Raw genomic sequence first — 22210 nt, forward strand, 5'->3', positions numbered from 1 at the left:
CAAAAAGAAAAATGAGTAGATAGTTGAAAAGGAAAAAATTACAGAAACATTATTGACGGTTGAGTTGTGGTCACTGTGTGACAGGAAGGATGTGGAGCCTTTGGGGAGAGTCCAGTGGGGGTTTACCAGGATATTGCCTGATTTAGGGGGTATTAGCTATAAGCAGAGGTTGCACAAATTTGGAGCTTCAGAGGCTGATAGAAGACTGGATAGAAGTTTATGAAATTATGTGAGGCATAGACAGTCTTTTTTCCCAGGTAAAAAATGCCAAATGCTAGAAGGTATAGCTTTAAAGTGCGAGTGGAAAAGTTTAACGGAGATCTTAGTGGCAAGACTCTGAGATCAGCCAGTATCTGTGGAAAAGATTTAATGTTTGAGGTTATGCCTTTTCAGTATGGTTGGGGAGAAATGAGTAAATAAGCATGTTTTAATTTGCAGAGAACAGGTAGGATGGAGAAACAAAGTGAGAGTCTGCAGCAGGATGCAGACCAAGGGAATTGAGATGATATTGGTGCCATCTGAGAGAGGATGGTGAGAACTTCATAGCTGACCTGGACAGAGGAGTTAAGAGGAGATAAATGAGAATAGAGTGGAAAAAAGAAAAATACAATGTGGGAGAGCTGTGAGTTGGAGTACATTTCAGTTGCTGAAAATTTGAAATAGAAGCTGTCAATGTAAATCTGGTCAAGTCACATCTGTGGAGAAGGGAACATTCTGTCCATTTGAAGCTGTCTGACCTGCTGAGGACTTCTGGCATTTTTGTTTTAATTTCAAACTTCCAGCATCTGTAGTTTGTTTTTGTTTTTAATTTTAGACAATATGTCTAGAGGATGGCTTGGAGTAGGCCAGCTAACAGAGCATCAGAATTGTCTGGTGTAGAAGTGGCAAAGGTATGGATGGGAGTTTCAGCACTAGGTGAGCCATGGATCGCCTCACAAGTGGCAATAATTCACCTTGGAGTCAAATATGACTCCAGCCTTGGAGCTACCAGGTGGATGGATTTAGTGGCATTGGTAGCAGTGACCAAAGACAATGGTGCGATGGCGTAGCAACATTAGAAGAGCGTGAACTTGGTTGAGTGGCTAAATCTATCAATATTGTTAGCTTGTCCCATTTTAAATTCCACTGCCTACATTTGACGTGATATCAAGAATGTAATTCTGATATGAAAGGTGCACATTATAAATATGGTCACAGTATATTTTATTTCCAGCAAGAACAGGATGTGTACAGTGGTGTATATACAATCCTTGCACTATTTATCGCTATTCAACCTTTGAAACATCGCAACTTTCCACTTCCTATTTAAGTTGGCACAGGCATGACGTATTTACAGTCTCAGCTGCAATTTCCCTACTAGTTTCCTTTCCCTTTACAAAAAATACTTGCTTTCTATTTATTATATATTTTGGGTGCATGATTGGAAATGAAACAAAACCGAGAAACGTGCAGTTCTCCAGTTAGTAACTGAAACAATGCATAGATCAACTTTGGTTTCACCAGAATATGCTTTTTTATACGTTATGCTTTCTACAATGTAAACATCAAAAGAAAAAGACAATTTAATCAAAACTTTTGTAATCCATGGGATGTTGTTGGTTCAACTGTTACTTGTTACCCTGATTTCCACCGTTCAAAATTCGATTAAAATTCGTTAAAAGGAAACATTCAATTAAAATGTCTCTGTAAATGACTGCTACTGATTGTGAAATTAACCTTGTATCAGTTCCAAGGTGAAAGATGAATTACAAGTAATTCCAGGTTGAGAAGGAAAATGAATAACTATGCTAAACATGCTAATTGCATACTCTTGCTTATTGTCTGAGCATAATACCAGATTTGTCCACATGGACTTTAGCAAGGTTACTGACAAGGATTCAAAATGAGTGGTAATAGAGGGTTGTATTTCTGACAGGAGGTCTGTGATCAGTGGAGTGCCAGATATGTACTGGATACACTAGTGTTTGTCATCTATATTAGCGATTTAGATGACAGTGTAGTTAATAAATTTGTAGATTACACCAAAATTGGTGGAATGGTAGACAGTGAAGATGGCAACATTTACAAAAAGATCTGGATCAACTAGAAAAGTGGGACTAGAAACGACAGGTAGAATTGAATTCTAACAAGTATGAGGTGATGCATTTTGTTAAGTCAAACCAGGAAGGACTTGAGACTAAATGGTTGGACCTGGAGTGTAGTGGAATAATGAGACCATGGGGCACAGGTATATAATTCTTTGAAACTGATGGTGAAGATGGCATTTGGCACATTTGTCTTCATTGGCAAGGGTATTGAGTGCAGGAATTGGAATGTCAACAGCCATACAAGACCTTGGTGGAACCACATTTGGAGTATTGTGTGCAGTTCTGGTCATCCGGCTAAAGGCTGTCATTAGGCTGGAAAAGGTGCAGGAAAGATTCACCCGGATGTTATCAGGGCTGGAGACTGTCAGGTGAGGCTGGGACTTTTCCTTGGAGGGTGGGAGGCCAAAGGGTGACCTTATAGAGATTTATAAAATTACGAGGGGCTGAGATAAGGTGAATGTCAGACTTTTCCCAGGGTAGAGGAGTCTAGAACTGGTGGGCAAATGTTTGAGAGGGGAAAGATTTAAAAGAGACGTGAGGGGCAACATCTTCAGAGGATGGTGTGTATATAGAATGACCTTCCAGAGGAAGCCGTAGAGGCTGGATATAATGGCAATTTATAAAAGACAATTAGACATATGGAAACAAAAAAATTAGAGAAATAAGGGCCAAACACAGGAAAACTGGACAAGCTCGGTTATAAAATCTGATCCGCGTAGATCAGTTGGACCACAGGACTGTTTCTGTGCCGTATGGCTCTTAAGATTGAATGCCAGTTCAAAGGTTAAACAAATATAATTCCCAGGCCTAAAGAGAAAGAAGTGTTTTTCGTTGTAATAATTGACTACTTTGATAAGCGCAGGTTATTGCAGCTTCACTGGCCACCAGCTAGATTAGTCAAGCCAGCCGCACATTTTCTAGGAATTCTGAGAATCACGCAAAGAATTGGCCTATGACTTGATCCACCAAGTGTGATGGGACCAGAAGGAATGGTCTGTTGGATAGAGTTGAAATGAGGCACAACTCCATTTATCACCTCCACCCCACCCACTGCTGTTGACGTCCCAGTGTTCAGGAAATACATTGGGCCAATATCATGTTGAGTGATTTTTTGGGAGGTTTAAGTCTAGATTCACATCCAGTAAGTGGACTGTAATGGCAGTCATGATTATGACATTTAACACTGGAGTATGGTATTGGTGGGGACAAGTGTTTCATTGTGTAACATTAGGGTGCATTACTGTTGGGTACATCTCTTACTGTATAACAATTGATGCTGGCTAAGATAGGTCTGTCATCATGCAACATGGGACAATAACAGTGGGTACAGGCTTCTTACTAACTAATTTGACAGAACTTTTTTTTTAAAAAGCTAGTACAATGGGCTGCACGATTCTTTGCCCCGTCCTTCATTTTCTGTATTTTCCACAAATTACATGAGAACTAAAACACGTAAAGTTGTGAATTGGTCTCAAAAGTAGTTTGGATTGTAAATCTATCCAAACCCCCAGCATTTACAATGGTGCAGGTGGTGCTGCCACCTCCTTACAGCTCCAGTGATAAAGGTCAAATCCTGACCTTGGTGCTGTCTGTGTGGAGTTCGCACATTCCCCCTGGGTGCTCTGGTTTCCTTCCACAAGGCAGACATGCAGGTTAATTTGCTGCTGTAAATTGTCCCCAGTATTCAAGTGAGAGGATAGACACAAAATGCTGCAGTTACTCAGCGGTTCAGGCAGCATCTCGGGAGCGAAGGAATGGGTGATGTTTCGGGTCAAGACCCTTCTTCAGATTGATGCGTCTGATATAAGTGAGAGGTAGAATCGAAGGGGAAGTGATGGGATTGTGGGAGAATAAAATCAGTTAGGTTAAGATTTGTATAAACAGGCAGTGGATAGTCAGCATAGACTATGTGGGCCAAAGGGTCTCTTTTCCTGCTGTGTGACCCAAGACTTGCCAAAGTGCTACACACTGCTTCATGAATGTAATTTTACAACTAGTAAGCAAATTAACCAGCATGTCTTTGGTTTGTGGAAGAAAACCAGAGCAGGCAGGGGAAACCCATGTGATCACAGGGAGAATGTGCAAACCAGACAGCAACACAGTCTGGATTTGACCTGCGTCACTAGAGCCATGAGTCAGTCTTCTGAATGAATGAATAAGTTTATTGGTCAAGTATGTGCATATACAAGGAATGTGCCTTGTCTCAGGCATTGCTTTGGAAGCTCTTCAATTTATTTCAATATAGGGGTTATACCCAATGCATTGGCCTAATGTCACTAAGAACACATTATTGAGCTTTGTTGCAGGGCTCTGTTGGACCTCACCATGCCTTAAGTGACTGCTGAGTTTCCTTCATTCCCTTAGCACCCAAATTCATTGGCTAGGAGGCATTTTGGAACAACCAAAATCCCAAAGGGCTGTTGTATAAATGGTGCAAAATATATCAAGAGATAAATTCAGTGTGTGGATTTTAACCTATTTTATTAAAGTTGCCTGAAGGAAGGTGAATAAATGACATTGTGGAGCACCACGAGGCCAGCGATGCTGATGTGCACTTTCAATTCCCCTTCATGCTCAACTGGACAGCAATATCTCACGTTTCCGTTTAACAGATAATTAAAGGGAAGTTGGCAGTGTTCAACAACCAGCTTGCTGTAAAATCTTTCTTCACAGAACGTAGAGGAACACACCAGGAGGTTTGGTTGAAAATCTAGTACTGTGAAGGCCACCTGGCCATATAATGATTCATTTCTGGCTTCAGTAATGTTCAATCTCCAAAGATGTGAGCACTACCTTAATAAATAATATTAACATGATTCAGACTACATGATTCAGTGATAACGTGCTCAAACTATTCAAGCTTTTTCCCCAGAGCATGGCACAATAACTAAACACCTCAATATAAAAGGAGTGAGTAGACCGACACACGTTAGTCAACAACACATTTTATTCAACACACCAAATGAAGCCTTGGTCAACAGCAGCATTGGTTCCTCCAAACTGCAAGTTCGTAAAGTAAGAAGCCAAATAATGTTTCATCTGTATATTTAATTTGTGGTGTTGGATGCTATTTTAGATTAGAGTAATCTTGAACAAAAGCCTTGGGTGTGGCTTATTACATTTTTGACAAGTGGATTTAATACTGGAATCTATGTTTATTCATTTTTTAATATAGTACAATGAAATTTGCAGTAAGTTAACATCAACATTGAGGGACAGCACACTATGCCACAGTACAAGCTAATGGATTGACATAACATTCACTATATCTGCCTCCAGTGGAAAGAAAGTTTACAAAAATGAAAAGAAAAAAAATTGTCTAAAGAAAAAGGTTTTAAATAATGAATTGCATTAGAAGGTGGTGTTTAAGTACTTTGGCTCACAGGCTGGGTTGAAACTTGCATCTGCACTGTAGAATTCAGGTTCTATCTTTCCATTATAATAAATAGGGGAATGTTGTTTCAGTTTCGCTGTAAAGATAAAAATGTTTACATTATCCTATTGTTTGGCTTTAAGAACAAAATCTCTTTTCGCACGACTGCTTGCTTGTAACATTACTATAATTTGGTTGCAATTTGGACAAAAATAATTCTTGGATTTTTGACTTGATTTATTTGTCCCATTGGGAGACAGATCTGGGTCATTCCCAGTGCAAGATGGAGCCTGATCTCTTTCCCCACAGGCCCTGTCCGATTGCCACCTAGGGTTTGTGCCAAGGCAAGCTGGAGGCATTGTACATTTATGGGATGAGTCCCACAAGTCCTGTCTGATCACCTCGACAGCAGAATGAAGCATTGTACATTTATGGGATGAGTCAGAAGTACTTGCTCCTGAATCAATGCTTGTTGCCACATGTTTACATAGAAATGCCAGGAAGATGTTTCTTCAAGATGGGGGTCTGGAAAAATAGGTATGATAGATCAAGGTTTTCTGAGGGGATCACTGGACACCAAATAGAAAACTCCCAGATCTGTATGTTAAAGACCCATGACAATACTTCACACGAGGAAAGCAACCCAACACCAATCTTCAACCCACAGACTTAGTTTCAAAGACCTATGCATATTTTCTGCCATGACTGATTGCACCATTGAAGAAAATGCTTTGTATGCAGTGGTTATTGTCAGCCTGAAATTTCCATGCACATTACTCAGTTTATTTTGTTGCTTTCCTTTCCAAGTGCAAATGCCACTGTTGGAGCTGGTACTGTTGTACTAAAGTAACTTGGTCAGAGACTTTAATTGGTAAAGATAAAGGGAATAAATATTATAATCAAGGAATATCCCAATTTGTAAAGATACCTTAACACGGAACAGGTAAAATTGTGATTTCCTGATCTTACTTTGTTCCACCCCCTCTGGCCATGATCATAGTCTCTGCGCCGTTCATTGTTGGGGGTCGTGAGCTGCCTTTCGTAATCCTTCTTCACCTTGTTCTGTTCGTACCTTTTTGCCATCATCACTAACTCTTCAGGAACTGGCTGCAAGCGAGAAGCACATGTATCCAGTTAGATAACGGAACGGGATTATGGTAATGGAGCAACAGAGCTGCTTACCTGGTACCACAGGGTATCAGACCATTCGATCCGACATCTGTGCTCCACTCCCAGACCACTCTCAGTGAAATCTTCAGTTTGTTATTTCCTCTCTGCTCTCATCTCAACTATTAATCATGGCAGCAAGCTCTAAATTCACACCATTCTCCAGATGGTTTATGTTCATTGGATTTATTAATTGCCATATTACATTTACAGTCACAACTGATCTCCCTCGTAAATCAAACCACATTTTGTCAATCTTGCCTATCAAATCCTCTCATAACCTTAATGTCCTCTATCAGGTCACCGTTTAGCCTTCTCTGCCCCAAGTGTCCAATATTTAAATACGCGTCTCCAAGCGTTGCAGCACCCTGTAATGGTGGATACATCCACTTCTGATCATCATGACTGATTGTCATTTGTTGTCTATTGACTGAATCATTGGATTGGATGATATTGTGTGGCTGAGGAATGGTACCATGCCAGGCTGAAGATGTCTTCCTCAGCTATACACCTGACAAAAGGGGTACTTCCAGTGTGTTGGAAGCAGATGTCCCTTTTAAGCTTTTCAGCAATGTTGATGCACCACTTTGTACCGCAGCTGGTATTCTGCCTATATCGAAATGGAGCCCCTTCACCTATTTATTGCAATGCAACAGGGAAGCGTGCCAAACTGTTCAGTGAATCACCGACCAGCAATGCCACCCAAAATACAGAAAAGTACCTGACACGCTCGCTCCAGAATGGCAATCAACTCTGCAGCAAATCTCCAGTCACTCCTTGTAATAAGAGTTATAGCTTCTCCCTTACGACTGAAAAGAGAAGAGAACACGTCTAAAACACAGTAATCCATAACACTCCGAGCATTTGCATTTGGAAGCGAGACATATACGGCATTAAAAGGAAGGTTACCACTTGTCCCTCAGGGAAAAGTGGAGAAGGCAGGTATTCCTTATCCTAGTTGAAGGGACAGCATGCTGGTATTTGCACAAGGATAACCCTCGGGAATTAGCGGGTACTAAACATACGGCGAGTAAAGGATGAGACCATCAACCAAAGGGGTTAGAGTTGTACTTCGGTAGGGAAGTTGCTTAACTATGTAAGTGTGGTTCTAAACTACCTTGAAGAGAGGGTGAACAACAGCTTGAAGATCAGTATGGAGGCAGAATAAAGGACAGGTATTAAGCAGGTTAAAGGAGTCACGAGGAACTGAAGAAGCTGGATATACTCAAGGGAATGGGCATGAGCAATCTGAAGGGCCCCAACTTAATATATTGTCTATCGATTCCCTCCCCAGATCTTGCCCGACCTGCCGAGTTCCTCCAGCACTTGTTCTTAAGCAGGTTCAGTTTAATCCAGCAAATAAAGTAAGGGGCGTCTGTTGCTAAGCACCAGCCAGACTCATTTACTGACCGAACATTGGTACAGGATGACTTCAATCAAATTCCAGGGGTCATAAATATTTTGGGAATCGTCCCCAAATTCTACATCTAGAACTGAGTAGCAAGGAAGACCTGGGGAGTAGAGGCATGGAGGGACAAGGGTACCAACAATGTTTTTCTGCAACAATAATGCAAGAATAGAGAAGTGGTGGGGGTGGGGGTGGGGGGGGGGGGGGGGAATTGCAGAGCACGTGAGTGGCAGAATGTACAACCTAACAGGCTAAGAGAATGGCGAGGATGCACTGGGTAACTCGATAGTGAGAGCTGCACCTACCCTGCCCTGCCAGTCCGTCCAATCCTGTGCACATACTCTTCTATGTTGCGAGGAAAATCAAAATTGAACACGTGGGTGATATCGTGCACGTCCAGGCCACGTGAAGCAAGATCCGTTGCAATGAGAATCCGAACCTTCCCTGCGAAGAAGAGAGGCTCGCGTTCTTTAAAAGGGATAGACACCTCATACTATAGATAACTACCCGTCCCACGGCACTCTGCCCTCCTATCCCACTCCAGACACACACCCTACGCATTCTTATGGATTCAATCCCTCTTCTTGCCCCTATGCCCTTCCCCAAACAGTCTCCTCACCTCTCCAAGCTTGTGCACAGTTTGGGTCACAATGGACAGGTCACCATTGCTTCCTATACCTCTTCTTTGGGGCTGATTAGGGATGGAAGAACATTCAGATTGTTCCTGATTGCTGGATTCTCGTAGCTTCATCGGAGACCGCTTACACATTATCTTAAACATTCCTACACGCAAACTGGAGGAACATCTCATATCTGCTTCGGTAACTTATTACCCAACGGTATATCCAATTAATTCCTCAACTTTAGCTAAACGCCCCTTTTTTGTATGCTCCCCCAACCCCAGTGCAAACCCCTCACCCATTACTCTGCCCCCTTTTCCACCCCCGTCACTTTCTACATAAATCCATTATATATTTCACTCCTCTCATCTGATACCTTTGTCTCCTTTTCATCTCTAGCCTTTGTCCACCCATCTGCTCATCAACCCCCCTTACCTGTATCCATCTACCACTTTCCAGAGTTTGACCCGCTCTCACCTCTTTTGCATCTTTCTCCCCCTCCTAAATCAATCTGAAGGGTTTTGATCCAAAACATTGCCTGTCCATTCCCTCTGCAGATGCTGCCTGACCTGCAGAGTTACTCCACCATTGTTTTTCGTAAGTATTCAGTATCTGTACTCGTGAACCCCAAATGATCAATGGTTTCAGAAAGCTGCCTTCAACATACCTTCTTTGAAATCGTCGAGTGCCTGTTCTCGGTCACACTGCTCCCGATCACCATGAAGAGACTGCACTGGGATCCCTTGCAGGCTGAAATCACTTGATAAGTCATCAGCTCTGGAACAAAACAAATTACTACATCAATTGCCATCCACCAACACACTCAGACTAAACAGGCCATCTTTCTGAATGCACCCATGTACCCATTGAAATGCAAATAGGTAAGTAGTACAGTGATGTTCTACCCACATCTCTGCACAGGTTAAATGGCAATCCAGGGCAACATTGGTCCCTTTGCTGCCATCTAGAGTAAAATGGCACATTTTAAATTAACAAACGTTTGGTTGCTTCCTCTTGCCTAAACATTTGTCTCAATGGCATTAATACTGGAAGTTCACAAAAACTCAGTGAAATTGCAAACCACTGAGTTACATCAGCAGTTGAGTTGAAGTATGCCGATAATGCCTGCATTTGCACTGACTCAGAGGCAGGGCTCATGGATAACAGTGACTTGTTCACTGAACCAGTTTACTCTACAAATTGAGAGGGAGAAGGGAAAATCTGAAGTGTCAGTATTACAGTATAGCAAAGGGGATTACAGAGGCATGAGGCAGGAGCTGGCCAGAATTGACTGGAAGGAGGCCCTAGCAGGGAAGACAGTGGAACAACAATGGCAGGTATTCCTGGGAATAATGCAGAAGTTGCAGGATCAATTTATCCCAAAGAGGAGGAAAGATTCCAAGGGGAGTAAGAGGCACCCGTGGCTGACAAGGGAAGTCAAGGACAGCATAAAAATAAAAGAGAAGAAGTACAACAAAGCAAAGGTGGGAAGCCAGAGGATTGGGACTCTTTTAAAGAGCAACAGAAGATGACTAAGAAGGCAATACGGGGAGAAAAGATGAGGTACGAGCGTAAACTAGCCAATAATATAAAGGAGGACAGTAAAAGCTTTTTTAGGTATGTAAAGAGGAAAAAAATAGTCAAGGCAAATGTGGGTCCCTTGAAGACAGAAGTGGGGGAATTTATTATGGGAACAAGGAAATGGCAGACGAGTTGAACCGGTACTTTGGATCTGTCTTCACTAACGAAGATACAAGCAATCTCCCAGATGTTCTAGTGGCCAGAGATCCTAGGGTGACGGAGGAACTGAAGGAAATCCACATTAGGCAGGAAATGGTGTTTGGTAGACTGATGGGACTGAAGGCTGATAAATCCCCAGGGCCTGATGGTCTACATCCCAGAGTACTTAAGGAGGTGGCGCTAGAAATTGTGGACGCGTTGGTGATCGTTTTCCAATGTTCTATAGATTCAGGATCAGTTCCTGTGGATTGGAGGGTAGCTAATGTTGTCCCACTTTTTAAGAAAGGAGAGAGAGAGAAAACGGGAAATTATAGACTAGTTAGTCTGACATCAGTGGTGGGGAAGATGCTGGAGTCAATTATAAAAGACGAAATTGCAGAGCATTTGGATAGTAGTAACAGGATTGTTCCGAGTCAGCATGGATTTACGAAGGGGAAATCATGCTTGACTAATCTTCTGGAATTCTTTGAGGATGCAACTAGGAAAATTGACAGGGGAGAGCCGGTGGATGTGGTGTACCTTGACTTTCAGAAAGCCTTTGACAAGGTTCCACATAGGAGATTAGTGGGCAAAATTAGAGCACATGGTATTGGAGGTAGGGTACTGACATGGATAGAAAATTGGTTGACAGACAGAAAGCAAAGAGTGGGGATAAATGGGTCCCTTTCAGAATAATAATAATAATGCATTACATTTATATAGCGCTTTTCAAACACTCAAAGACGCTTTACAGGGATTACTAGAACATAGAGAAGTGAATAAATAGATAAATAAGTAAACGAACAGAAAAAGGAGACAGAGTGGCAGGCAGTAACTAGTGGGGTACCGCAAGGCTCGGTGCTGGGACCGCAGCTATTTACAATATACATTAATGACTTGGATGAAGGGATTAAAAGTACCATTAGCAAATTTGCAGATGATACAAAGCTGGGTGGTAGTGTGAACTGTGAGGAAGATGCTATGAGGTTGCAGGGTGACTTGGACAGGTGAGTGGGAGGATGCATGGCAGATGCAGTTTAATGTGGATAAGTGTGAGGTTATCCACTTTGGTGGTAAGAATAGGAAGGCAGAGTATTATCTGAATGGTGTCAAGTTAGGAAAAGGGGACGTACAACGAGATCTGGGTGTCCTAGTGCATCAGTCACTGAAGGTAAGCATGCAGGTACAGCAGGCAGTGAAGAAAGCCAATGGAATGTTGGCCTTTATAACAAGGGGAGTTGAGTATAGGAGCAAAGAGGTCCTTCTGCAGTTGTACAGGGCCCTAGTGAGACCTCACCTGGAGTACTGTGTGCAGTATTGGTCTCCAAATTTGAGGAAGGATATTCTTGCTATTGAGGGTGTGCAGCGTAGGTTTACTAGGTTAATTCCAGGAATGGCGGGACTGTGATATGTTGAAAGACTGGAGCGACTAGGCTTGTATACATTAGAATTTAGAAGGATGAGAGGAGATCTTATCGAAACGTATAAGATTATTAAGGGGTTGGACACGTTAGAGGCAGGAAACATATTCCCAATGTTGGGGGAGTCCAGAACAAGGGGCCACAGTTTAGGCCATTTAGAACTGAGATGAGGAAAAACTTTTTCAGTCAGAGAGTTGTGAATCTGTGGAATTCTCTGCCTCAGAAGGCATTGGAGGCCAATTCTCTGAATGCATTCAAGAGAGAGCTAGATAGAGCTCTTAAGGATAGCGGAGTCAGGGGGTATGGGGAGAAGGCAGGAACGGGGTACTGATTGAGAATGATCAGCCATGATCACATTGAATGGCGGTGCTGGCTCGAAGGGCCGAATGGCCTCCTCCTGCACCTATTGTCTCTCGTCTATTGTCAGATGAGAGGAAGTGCATTTTTGCGCAACATCCACAAGACCAAGTTTCTCTACCAAGGTGCCACCCCTCCCCCACAGCACCACACTGTCCTCTGACAATAAAGGTCGACGGAGACTCTAGAAATTGTGGAACAATTCTCGCATCTCACCTCACTGAAAGCAGGTACTGATGGTGAAATTCACTTTCAATATGCCTGCACTGTAGGGACATAGGGATTGGCCAGGTAATAGAACCCTCGGATTGGGTTACGGTCACGGGGTGAGGAAGCGCGGGGTATTTAAATGCTTGGCGCCAAACGTTGGATTAGAGATTAGATTAGTAAGTGAAGTTAGTGTTTGTCCAGAAAGAAGTCTGTCGCGTTTGTTACGGGTTTTATACTAATAAAGGATTTAGATAAAACCACTCGTCTGGACTCACTACATTGGTGACCTCGAACGTAGGAAGAAAGCAGCAGCATGTCGCAGGCGGGAGCGAGCGCGGGCGAAATCCATCTACCGCCGTTCTGGGCCCATCAGCCGCACCTGTGGTTTGTGCAGGCAGAATCACAGTTCCATCTCAAAAAGGTGGAGGAAGACCAGGAGAAGTACCATCATGTGGTGAGCTGTCTGCAGGCGGAGGTGGCTGCGCGGGTCAGCCGATACCTGACCAGTCCACCCCAAACGGACCAGTACGTGGGGCTCAAGAAGCTCCTGCTGCGGACCTTCGGCTGGGCCCAGAGCCAGCGGGCTCTGAAGCTCCTCCATTTGCCAGACCTGGGGCAGCGGCTGCCGTCGGAGCTGATGTCCGAGATGCTGGCTTTGGCGGGCGACCATCAGCCGTGCATGATATTCGAGGCGGCCTTCCGGGAGAAGCTACCTGGGGACGTCAGGTTGGTGTTGGCGGACGTCCCTTTTGAAGATCCGGTAGCGTTCGCCGAGAAGGTAGACACGCTCGTGAGGGAACGCAACGCCCAAGACGGCTCCGTTAACCGGGTCTCGAGGCCCAGCGGCAGTCGGGAGTGCGGCCGGGAGAGCGACGCATCGGCCGCTATTGCGCAGCCGGCCCGCCAAGAGAGGGCGGCGGCGCCTGTTCATTGGCAGCGGGCTCGACCAACAGAGCCGGATAGGCGTGGCTGGTGCTCTTTCCATCGACGGTGGGGCAGCGAGGCACGAAGCTGTAGATCCCCGTGTTCGTTTCCGGGAAACGCCGGGGCCGATCGACTGTAGAGGCAGTCTCGGTTGGCCGTAACCACCGCCTCTACGCTACGGATCAGAGTACCGGGATCGTTTTCCTGGTGGATACGGGAGCGGTCGTAAGTATTGTGCCCCCCTATGACTGTGAAGTTCGAGTGGGGGGAAAAGGGCCCGCCCCTAATTGCAGTGAATGGTAGCACCATCCGGACATACGGTAAAAGGGCCATGTCCTTGTCCTTCGAGTCCAGGACTTACCGTTGGGAATTCATCGTTGCGGATGTGGGCCAGGCCATATTGGGGGCAGATTTCCTATGGGCGTTTTCCTTGGTCGCAGACGTCCGAGGGAGGGGCCTACAACCCTCGGCTGATGTACGGCCTCGGGATACTGGGCCAGAGGCTGCTACAAGCGCCGCCCCACCCAGCCTAGTCATCCAGTCCATTACCACGGCTCCTGGTCAGTTCGATGCGGTCCTGGCCGACTTCCCGCAGCTCCTCGTCCAGCGTTTTGATTCACCTTCGGAGAAGCACGGGGTCGTCCATTTCATTCCAACCGAAGGGCCGCCGGTTTTTGCCCGGGCACGGCGCCTCCCACCCGACAAGCTGGCCAGGGCGCGAGAGGAGTTCCTAAACTTGGAGAGGTTGGGAATTATTCGGCCTTCGAGTAGTCCGTGGGCATCCCCTTTGCACATGGTTTCCAAAGCATCTGGGGGGTGGAGACCATGTGGTGACTTCCGTCGACTCAACGCGGCAACACGGCCGGACCGCTACCCGATTCCACACATTCAGGACTTTTCAGCTAGCCTGGAGGGGGCGACAATATTTTCAAAAATTGATTTGGTGCGGGGATACCATCAGATCCCGGTCCACCCGCCGGATATTCCGAAAACAGCGACCATCACCCCGTTCGGACTGTTTGAGTGGTTGCGTATGCCTTTCGGCCTTAAAAATGCAGCCCAGGCATTCCAGCGTCTGATGGACCGGGTGGGTCGAGGGTTGCCGTTTGTCTTTATTTATCTAGACGATATTTTGATTGCCAGCCGTTCGGTCCAGGAGCACTTGGTCCACCTCCGCACCGTGTTCCAGAGGCTGCAAGACCATGGCCTGATTCTCCATCCGGACAAGTGCCAATTCGGCCTGTCCGCGGTGGATTTTTTGGGTCACCGGGTTACTCCGGCCGGTGCCACTCCCTTACCAGCTAAGGTGGACGCGGTCCGCTCTTTCCCCCGCCCGACTACCATCAAGGGCTTGCAGGAATTTGTGGGCATGGTCAATTTTTATCATCGGTTCGTGCCTGCAGCAGCTCGGGTTATGCGTCCCCTTTTTCAATGTCTCGCAGGTAACCCCGCGGAGTTGGTATGGTCCGTAGCTGCGGAGACGGCTTTTGTTGCGGTCAAACAGGCCCTCGCCAATGCCACCATGCTGGTGCACCCGCGCTCCTCCGCCCCCACAGCTCTGACGGTGGACGCCTCAGACGTGGCGGTGGGTGGGGTTTTGGAGCAGCAGGTTGACGGTGAATGGCAGCCTCTTGCGTTTTTCAGCAGGCAGCTCTCTCGAGCGGAGCTCAAGTACAGTGCGTTCGATAGGGAGCTCCTGGCCCTTTATTTAGCAGTCCGGCACTTCCGTTACTTTTTAGAAGGCCGTTCTTTCGTGGCCTACACGGATCACAAACCTTTGACATTCGCTTTTGCTAAGGTTTCTGATCCGTGGTCGGCTCGCCAGCAGCGGCACCTAACCCTCATTTCGGAGTTTACGACCGATGTCCGTCATACTGCGGGTAGGCTGAATGCCGTTGCTGATGCCCTGTCCCGGCCGGCCATTCCCTCCGTAGCCGTGGTTGGTAAACATGTGGATTTCCAGGAGCTAGCGGAGGCTCAACGCCTGGAAGGAACTGCCGCGGTGTACGCCTCCACAACCTCGGGACTGCGTTTAGAGCAGGTGGCGTGTGGCCCCACAGGTACCAAGTTGTGGTGCGACGTTACTCTCCCACGCCCTCGCCCGGTGGTGCCTGCCGCTCTGCGGCGTAAGGTTTTTGAGGCCATTCATGGCCTGGCACATCCGTCCATCAGGGCGACTTCAGCCATGGTGGCCGACCGGTTTGTCTGGCATGGCCTGCGGAAGCAGGTGGCAGCCTGGGCACGCGCCTGCATTCCGTGCCAGACCTCCAAAGTCCATCGTCATGTCCAGCCTCCGCACCAGACATTCGAGGTTCCCCCCGCCCGTTTTTTCCACATCCATGTGGATTTGGTGGGTCCATTGCCCTATTCTAGGGGTTACACTCATCTACTGACGGTGGTTGATCGGTTCACTCGTTGGCCGGAGGCGCTCCCGTTGTCGGACACCTCGGCGGCCTCCTGTTGCATTGGGTGGCTCGTTTCGGGGTCCCGGCTATCATCACTACAGATCGGGGAGCCCAGTTCACCTCGTCTCTCTGGGCCGCGCTGGCGCAGCTTTATGGTGCTCGATTACAGCAGACCACCGCCTATCATCCCCAAGCCAACGGGATGGTTGAGCGTTTCCATCGGCAGCTGAAGGCGTCCCTCTGTGCTCGCCTGACTGGCTACGATTGGGCTGACCAGCTGCCTTGGGTCCTCCTCGGCATCCGTACGGCCCCGCGGGCTGAGCTGGGCACATCTTCGGCCGAGCTCGTCTACGGTTCGCCCCTGCGGGTGCCGGGCGATATTCTCCCTTCCACTCCCGCCTTGCCGCCATCCGTCACTTCAGTCTTGGGCTCCCTCCGGGAACGGGTGGGTTCTCTGGCTCCAGTCCCCACCTCTAGTCACGGAAGCACAGCAGTTCACGTTCCTTCAGAATTGCGGAGCTGTGATTTCGTGTTTCTTCGGAAAGATTGCCACCGTCCCCCTCTTCAGCCGGTTTACCAGGGCCCGTTCCAGGTGCTTAAAAGAGGAACTGTAACCTTCACCTTGCAGGTAGGAAATCGTCAGGAGCTGGTTTCAGTGTCCCGTCTCAAGCCGGCCCATTTAGACCAGGACCTCCCCGTGTCAGTGGCTCAGCCGCCGCGCCGGGGCCGGCCTGTGGCTGCTCGACTGGTCCCGTCAGCGGCGCCCAGTTTACCACCCCTTGGGCCTCCGCCGCCTATGGTTGGTCCCGGGCTGCCGTTGTTCATCAAGTGCCCCACGTCACCTGCACCCTCCGCTCCAGTGGACCCCCCATCGCCTCCAGTGGCGGCGTCCCCCCCGCCTCCTGTCACGCTGGGGGTATCGGTTTCCCCCATCCGTACACGTTCTGGGCGGGAGGTTCGGCCGCCCGTGAGGTATGGTTTCGAGGGTTCTGGGGGGGGGTCATGTAGGGACATAGGGATTGGCCAGGTAATAGAACCCTCGGATTGGGTTACGGTCACGGGGTGAGGAAGCGCGGGGTATTTAAATGCTTGGCGCCAAACGTTGGATTAGAGATTAGATTAGTAAGTGAAGTTAGTGTTTGTCCAGAAAGAAGTCTGTCGCGTTTGTTACGGGTTTTATACTAATAAAGGATTTAGATAAAACCACTCGTCTGGACTCACTACAGCACAGCCTTTTGATCAATTGAGGAAAAGGTTATTTGAAGATAAAAACATGGCGCAGAACTCTTGGTCCTACAGGCAACGGTGATCCCTGTTTCCTATGTGCTTCTGAGACTTGAACTATCTACTGCTGTCATATCAAGGCACTGGAAAAATATCAATACCAAATGCACAAAATTATCAGCTAAGCAATCAAGGTCAGTGTTTTCTCTCCTTCCCAAGATCCCCACAATGATGCCCTCATTAGTTCACTCAAACACTCTATCCTAAGATCTGGTGTGGTAGGACATTATCAGATAGAGAAAAAGATTCAAGGGTGATCGTGAAGCTTCCTTGGGTAAAAAAAAGCAACATCCTCATCGACTTCTAAGAACTCTTCTAGCTGATCACAATTCAGAATGGAAAAGCAGCATTTGGGATGCATCAGGGGCACAAAATAGCCCTGCCCAAGAAGCACGCCACCTCACAAAGTACCCACCTGCCCACCCAATCAGCCACTACCTGCCCCATCTCTGGAAGAGACTGCACTTCCCACCTTGGCCTCATCAGCCACCTCAGAATCCAGAAAACCAGTGAGGAAGGAGCAAGTCATCCTAGATCCAGAGGGATCACCTAAGAAGAAGAAAGAAAGAAAGAAAGAAAGGGAAAAGAAAGATCAGGCTGCGAATTCAAGCACATAAAGGAGTGACTCACTCGACCTTCAGGTTACAAAGCAATAGAAAAGCTTTATGTTGGGTTTCTCAGAAGCCAACGACGTCACCGCCAAAGGCAATTCTGTTTAATCTACGGGAATCAAGTCTGTCAGGAAATTTATTAGCATAAAACACAAGTTGAATATTTTAAGCAATTAGGTTTCAATTCAGTAGTGATGAGAGAGAAAATCAGTACAATTTGTTATGAAAACACAACTACTTAAAATAAAATACAATTCTTGCAAATGGGGTCATCAAGCAAAGACATCGGCTTTTGCCTTGTACTAACTTTCCTACGGCCGTTCTTATGGTAAATGTTCTCTCATGGTTCTGAAGTAAAGGACTTCATTGATTTTGACCCAGTGATGATCAAGTAATTGTGAGGAACTTCCTAGTCAGGATGGTGTGCAACCAGAGAGGAGCTTACTGGTGATGGCTTTTCCATGGTGGTGGTTGAGGATGGCAGGTTTGGGAGGAGCTGCAGTAAACCCTGGGCAGTTGCTTATGTGCGTCTTGCTTGCACTGCACACGGTACAGCCATTGTACATCAGTGGTGGTGGAAGGGAATGCTTAGAATGCTGGATAAATGCTCACTAGATGGGCTGATTTGGATTAGATGGTGTCTGGAACGTTGCTGGAGCTGCACGAAGCATGTGCAGACATGGGAGCGGAAGGGAATGAGTCACCCCTGCTCTTGCCACCAGGTGAATCATTTGTCTGCTCCAGTCTAGTTTCTGGTTAATAGCGATCATCTGTGAAGTTAATGGTGAGGGTTCAACAACAGTAAAGCTGTTAAATGTCAGAAGGTTGATTAAACATCCTCCCTCGATGGACATTGACACAGCCTGACAAATGTTATTTTACTGCTCAGGAAGCCAAGCCTAAATTTGCCCTACATTTGTGACATGGGCACCGACTGATCCAAATATTAGGATTTTTGAATGGAACTGTGTGTTGTGGAATTGTTGGCAAACATTCCCGAATTCTAACTTGATGATATCGGTCATTGATGATGATGATGGTCACATCTACAATATGGCCCTTAGGATCTCCCAGTGTAGTGACTTGGGGCGAAAATGACTGGGCTTAAATAATAATCACAATAATCTTCCCTGATGCTTGGTACCATTTCTTAGAGAGTTGTGCCTCAATTCAGTTTTATTAGGGACACCAAGACCACATCATGAGATTAAGTCTTACTCTGCAAGTTAAGGACGTTTGCTCATATTTGACGTCAGTGGTCAAGGGTGCCTGGTTTCAGGATAAGCAGTCACTCATTTAGTATTAAGGCAAGAAATCTTCATAGGAGGGTTTAAACTAGATTAGGGGGGGGGGGGTGGGATCTCATACAGGACAGAGGCATGTGAGAGGCTAGAAGTTGGTATGGAGGGTGGTGTAGGAAAGGTTAGTGGACAAAATAGGCAGGTGAAAGGCAGAGAACAAGGAAGGAGGGTTGGTTTCAACTGCACGTATTTTAATACAAGGGGCCTGACTTAGGGCATGGATCGGTAATAATGACTGAGACGTTGAAGCCATGACTGAAACCTGGTTAAGGGAGGGGCAGGATGGGCAACTCAATGTTATGGGGTACAGGAGCTTCAGGAGAGACAGGGGCAAGGGAAAAAGAGGAAGGGGGGGGGGGGTTGCATTGTTGGTTATGGAGGATGTCACGGTAGTGATCAAAGGTAACATTACATTGAATGAGGCTATATGGGTGCTGTGGAACAAGAAAGGGATGGTCACCTTGTTGGGGGTGTACTACAGACTCCTGAATAGTCACCAGGAAATAGAAGAACAAATGTGCCGGGAGATTGCAGACAGCTGCAGGTCAAATAAGGTTGTTGTAGTAGAGGATTTTAACTTTCCCAATATAGACTGGGAAAATCATAGCGTGAAGGGTTTAAATGGGGTGCAACTCCTCAAAAGTGTTCAGGAGAGTTTTCCTAAGCAGCATGTCGAGGCAACGCTGAGATCTAGTATTGGGTAATTGGGAAGGGCAAGTTAATGAAGTGTGTGTGGAGGAGCCACAGTTCGATTAGGTTTAATATAGTTATGGATAGGGAAGGAGAGGCTCCATGTGTTATAATGCTCAACTGGGGTAAGGCCAACTTTGAGGGTATGAGAGAAGGTCTCGCTCAAGTTGACTGGAGCAGGTTATTTGAGGGGAAAGGAACATCGGCCAAGTGGGATGTGTTTAAAAGTGTGCTGACGAAAGTTCAGGACATATACGTCCCCCTTAGAGTGTAGGGCAAAGCAGGCAAACATAAGGAAGCTTGGCTGATGAGGGAAATTGAGGTGTTGGTCAAAAACAAGGAGGATGCATGGGACAGGTATAGGCAGCTGGGATCAAGTGCATCCTTGGAGGAGTTTCGGGAACTAAGGAGTAAGACCAGAAAATCAGAAGGGCAAAAAGGGGCCAGAAGATAACTCTGGCGGGTAGCATTAAGGACAATCCCAAAAGATTTCATAAATACATAAGGGGGAAAGGGTAACTAGAAAGAGAGTGGGACCTCTCAGGAATCAACGCGGTGACCTCTGTGTGGAGCCACAGGAGATGGGCAAGGTTCTCAATGAGTATTTCTCCTCTGTATTTTTACCAAGGAGAAAGACTGTAGGACGGAGGAACGGGGCAGTCAATGGAAATGTCTTGAGAGCAGTCAGTATTACTGTCGAAGAAGTACTGAAGGTACTGTCGTGTATGAAGGTGGACAAATCTCCACTGTCTGATCAGATATATCTGAGGACATTGCGGGAACGGTGACGCAGCGGTAGAGTTGCTGCCTTACAGCGAATGCAGCGCCGGAGACTCAGGTTCGATCCTGACTACGGGCGCCGTCTGTACGGAGTTTGTACGTTCTCCCCGTGACCTGCGTGGGTTTTCTCCGAGATCTTCGGTTTCCTCCCACACTCCAAAGACATACAGGTATGTAGGTTAATTGAATGGGTAAATGTAAAAATTGTCCCTAGTGGGTGTAGGATAGTGTTAATGTGCGGGGATTGCTGGGCGGCGCAGACTCGGTGGGCCTAAGGGCCTGTTTCCGTTCTGTATCTCTAAATGAAAAAAAAAAAAAAATGAAACTAGAGGTAAATACGGGAGACCTGGGTGAAATATACGAGTCATCCTTAAATACAGGAAAGGTGCCGGAAGGCAAATGTTGTGCCTCTTTTCCAGAAGGGTTGCAGGGAAAATGCTGGGAACTATAGGCCAGTGAGCTCAACATCTGTAGTTGGAAAGTTACTAGTGAGTATTCTGAGGGATAGGTTATTTAGGCATTTGGATTGGCAAGGGCTGATTAGGGATAGTCAGCATGGTTTTGTACGTGGGAGGTCGTGTCTCACAAATCTGATTGATTTTTTTGAAGACGTGACCAAAAAGGTCGATGAGGGCAGAGCTGTAGATGTTGTGTACATGGATCTCAGTAAGGCATTCGACAAGGTTCCACATGGTAGGCTGCCCTGGAAGGTTAGATCGCATGGGATCCAAGGAGAGATAGCTGAATGGATAGCAAATTGGCTCCATGGAAGGAAGCAGAGGGTGATGGTGGAAGGTTGCTTCTCGGACTGGAAGCCTGTGACTAGTGGTGTGCCTCAGGGTTCAGTGCTGGGCCTGTTACTGTTTGCAATCTACATCAATGATTTGGATCAGAACATACAGGGCAAGATTAGCAAGTTTGCTGATGATACAAAAGTGAGTGGTTTTGCAGATATGAATATGGTTGTGAAAGATTGCAGCAGGATCTGGATCGATTGGTCAGGTGGGCACAGGAATGGTTGATGGAATTTAACACAGAAGTGTGAGCTGTTACACTTTGGGACGTCGAACAAGGGCAGGATCTACACAGTAAATGGTAGGCCTCTGGGTAGTGTTGTAGCGCAGAGGGATCTAGGAGTACAGGTGCATGATTCCTTGAAAGTCGAGCCGCAAGTAGATAAGGTGGTCAAAAAGGCTTTTGGCACTTTGACTCATCAGTCAGAGTATTGAGTATAGAAGTTGGGAGGTCATATTGCAGCTGTATAAGACGTTGGTGAGACCGTATTTAGAATATTGTGTTTAGTTCTGGGGACAATGTTATAGGAAATATATTGTCAGGCTTGAAAGGGTTCAGAACAGATTTACGAGGATGTAGCCAGGACTAAAGGGTGTGTGCTATCGGGAGTGGTTGAGTAGGCTGGGTCTCTATTCCATGGAGTGCAGGAGGATGAGGGGGGATCTTATAGAGGTGTACAAAATCATGAGAGGAATAGATCTGGTAGATGCACAGTCTCTTGCCCAGAGTAGGGGAATCGAAGACCAGAGGACATAGGTTCAAGGTGAACAGGAAAAGATTTAATCGGAATCCAAGGGGTAACTTTTTCACACAAAGGGTGGTGGGGGTATGAACCGCGCTGCCAGAGGAGGTAGTTGAGGCTGGGACTATCCCATTGTTTAAGAGACAGTTAGACAGGTACATGGATAGGACAGGTTTCGAGGGATATGGACCAAGCGCAGGCAAGTGGGACTAGTGTAGCTGGGACATTGTTAGCTGGTGTGGGCAAGTTGGGCTGAAGGGCCTGTTTTCACACTTTATCACTCTTTGACTCTAATATATTAAAGGATATGCTAACT

The 22210-nt window shown here is 46.5% G+C and overlaps 1 protein-coding gene across 1 annotated transcript in view; it reads right to left on the minus strand.

The window, feature by feature from the left end:
- Positions 1–1521: 1521 nt before the first annotated feature.
- ddx43 (DEAD (Asp-Glu-Ala-Asp) box polypeptide 43) overlaps positions 1522–22210 on the minus strand; it is a 59505-nt gene continuing 38816 nt past the window's right edge. The window contains exons 13-17 of the mRNA XM_078400033.1: positions 9323–9432; positions 8341–8479; positions 7349–7436; positions 6430–6567; positions 1522–1530 (exon numbers count right to left, since the gene is read on the minus strand). Of these exons, the coding sequence (XP_078256159.1) occupies positions 1522–1530; positions 6430–6567; positions 7349–7436; positions 8341–8479; positions 9323–9432 (484 nt within the window). The remainder of the gene's footprint in view (positions 1531–6429; positions 6568–7348; positions 7437–8340; positions 8480–9322; positions 9433–22210) is intronic.

Source organism: Rhinoraja longicauda, chromosome 5 (genome assembly GCF_053455715.1).
Source record: "Rhinoraja longicauda isolate Sanriku21f chromosome 5, sRhiLon1.1, whole genome shotgun sequence".
In the NCBI taxonomy this organism is placed as follows: domain Eukaryota; kingdom Metazoa; phylum Chordata; class Chondrichthyes; order Rajiformes; family Arhynchobatidae; genus Rhinoraja; species Rhinoraja longicauda.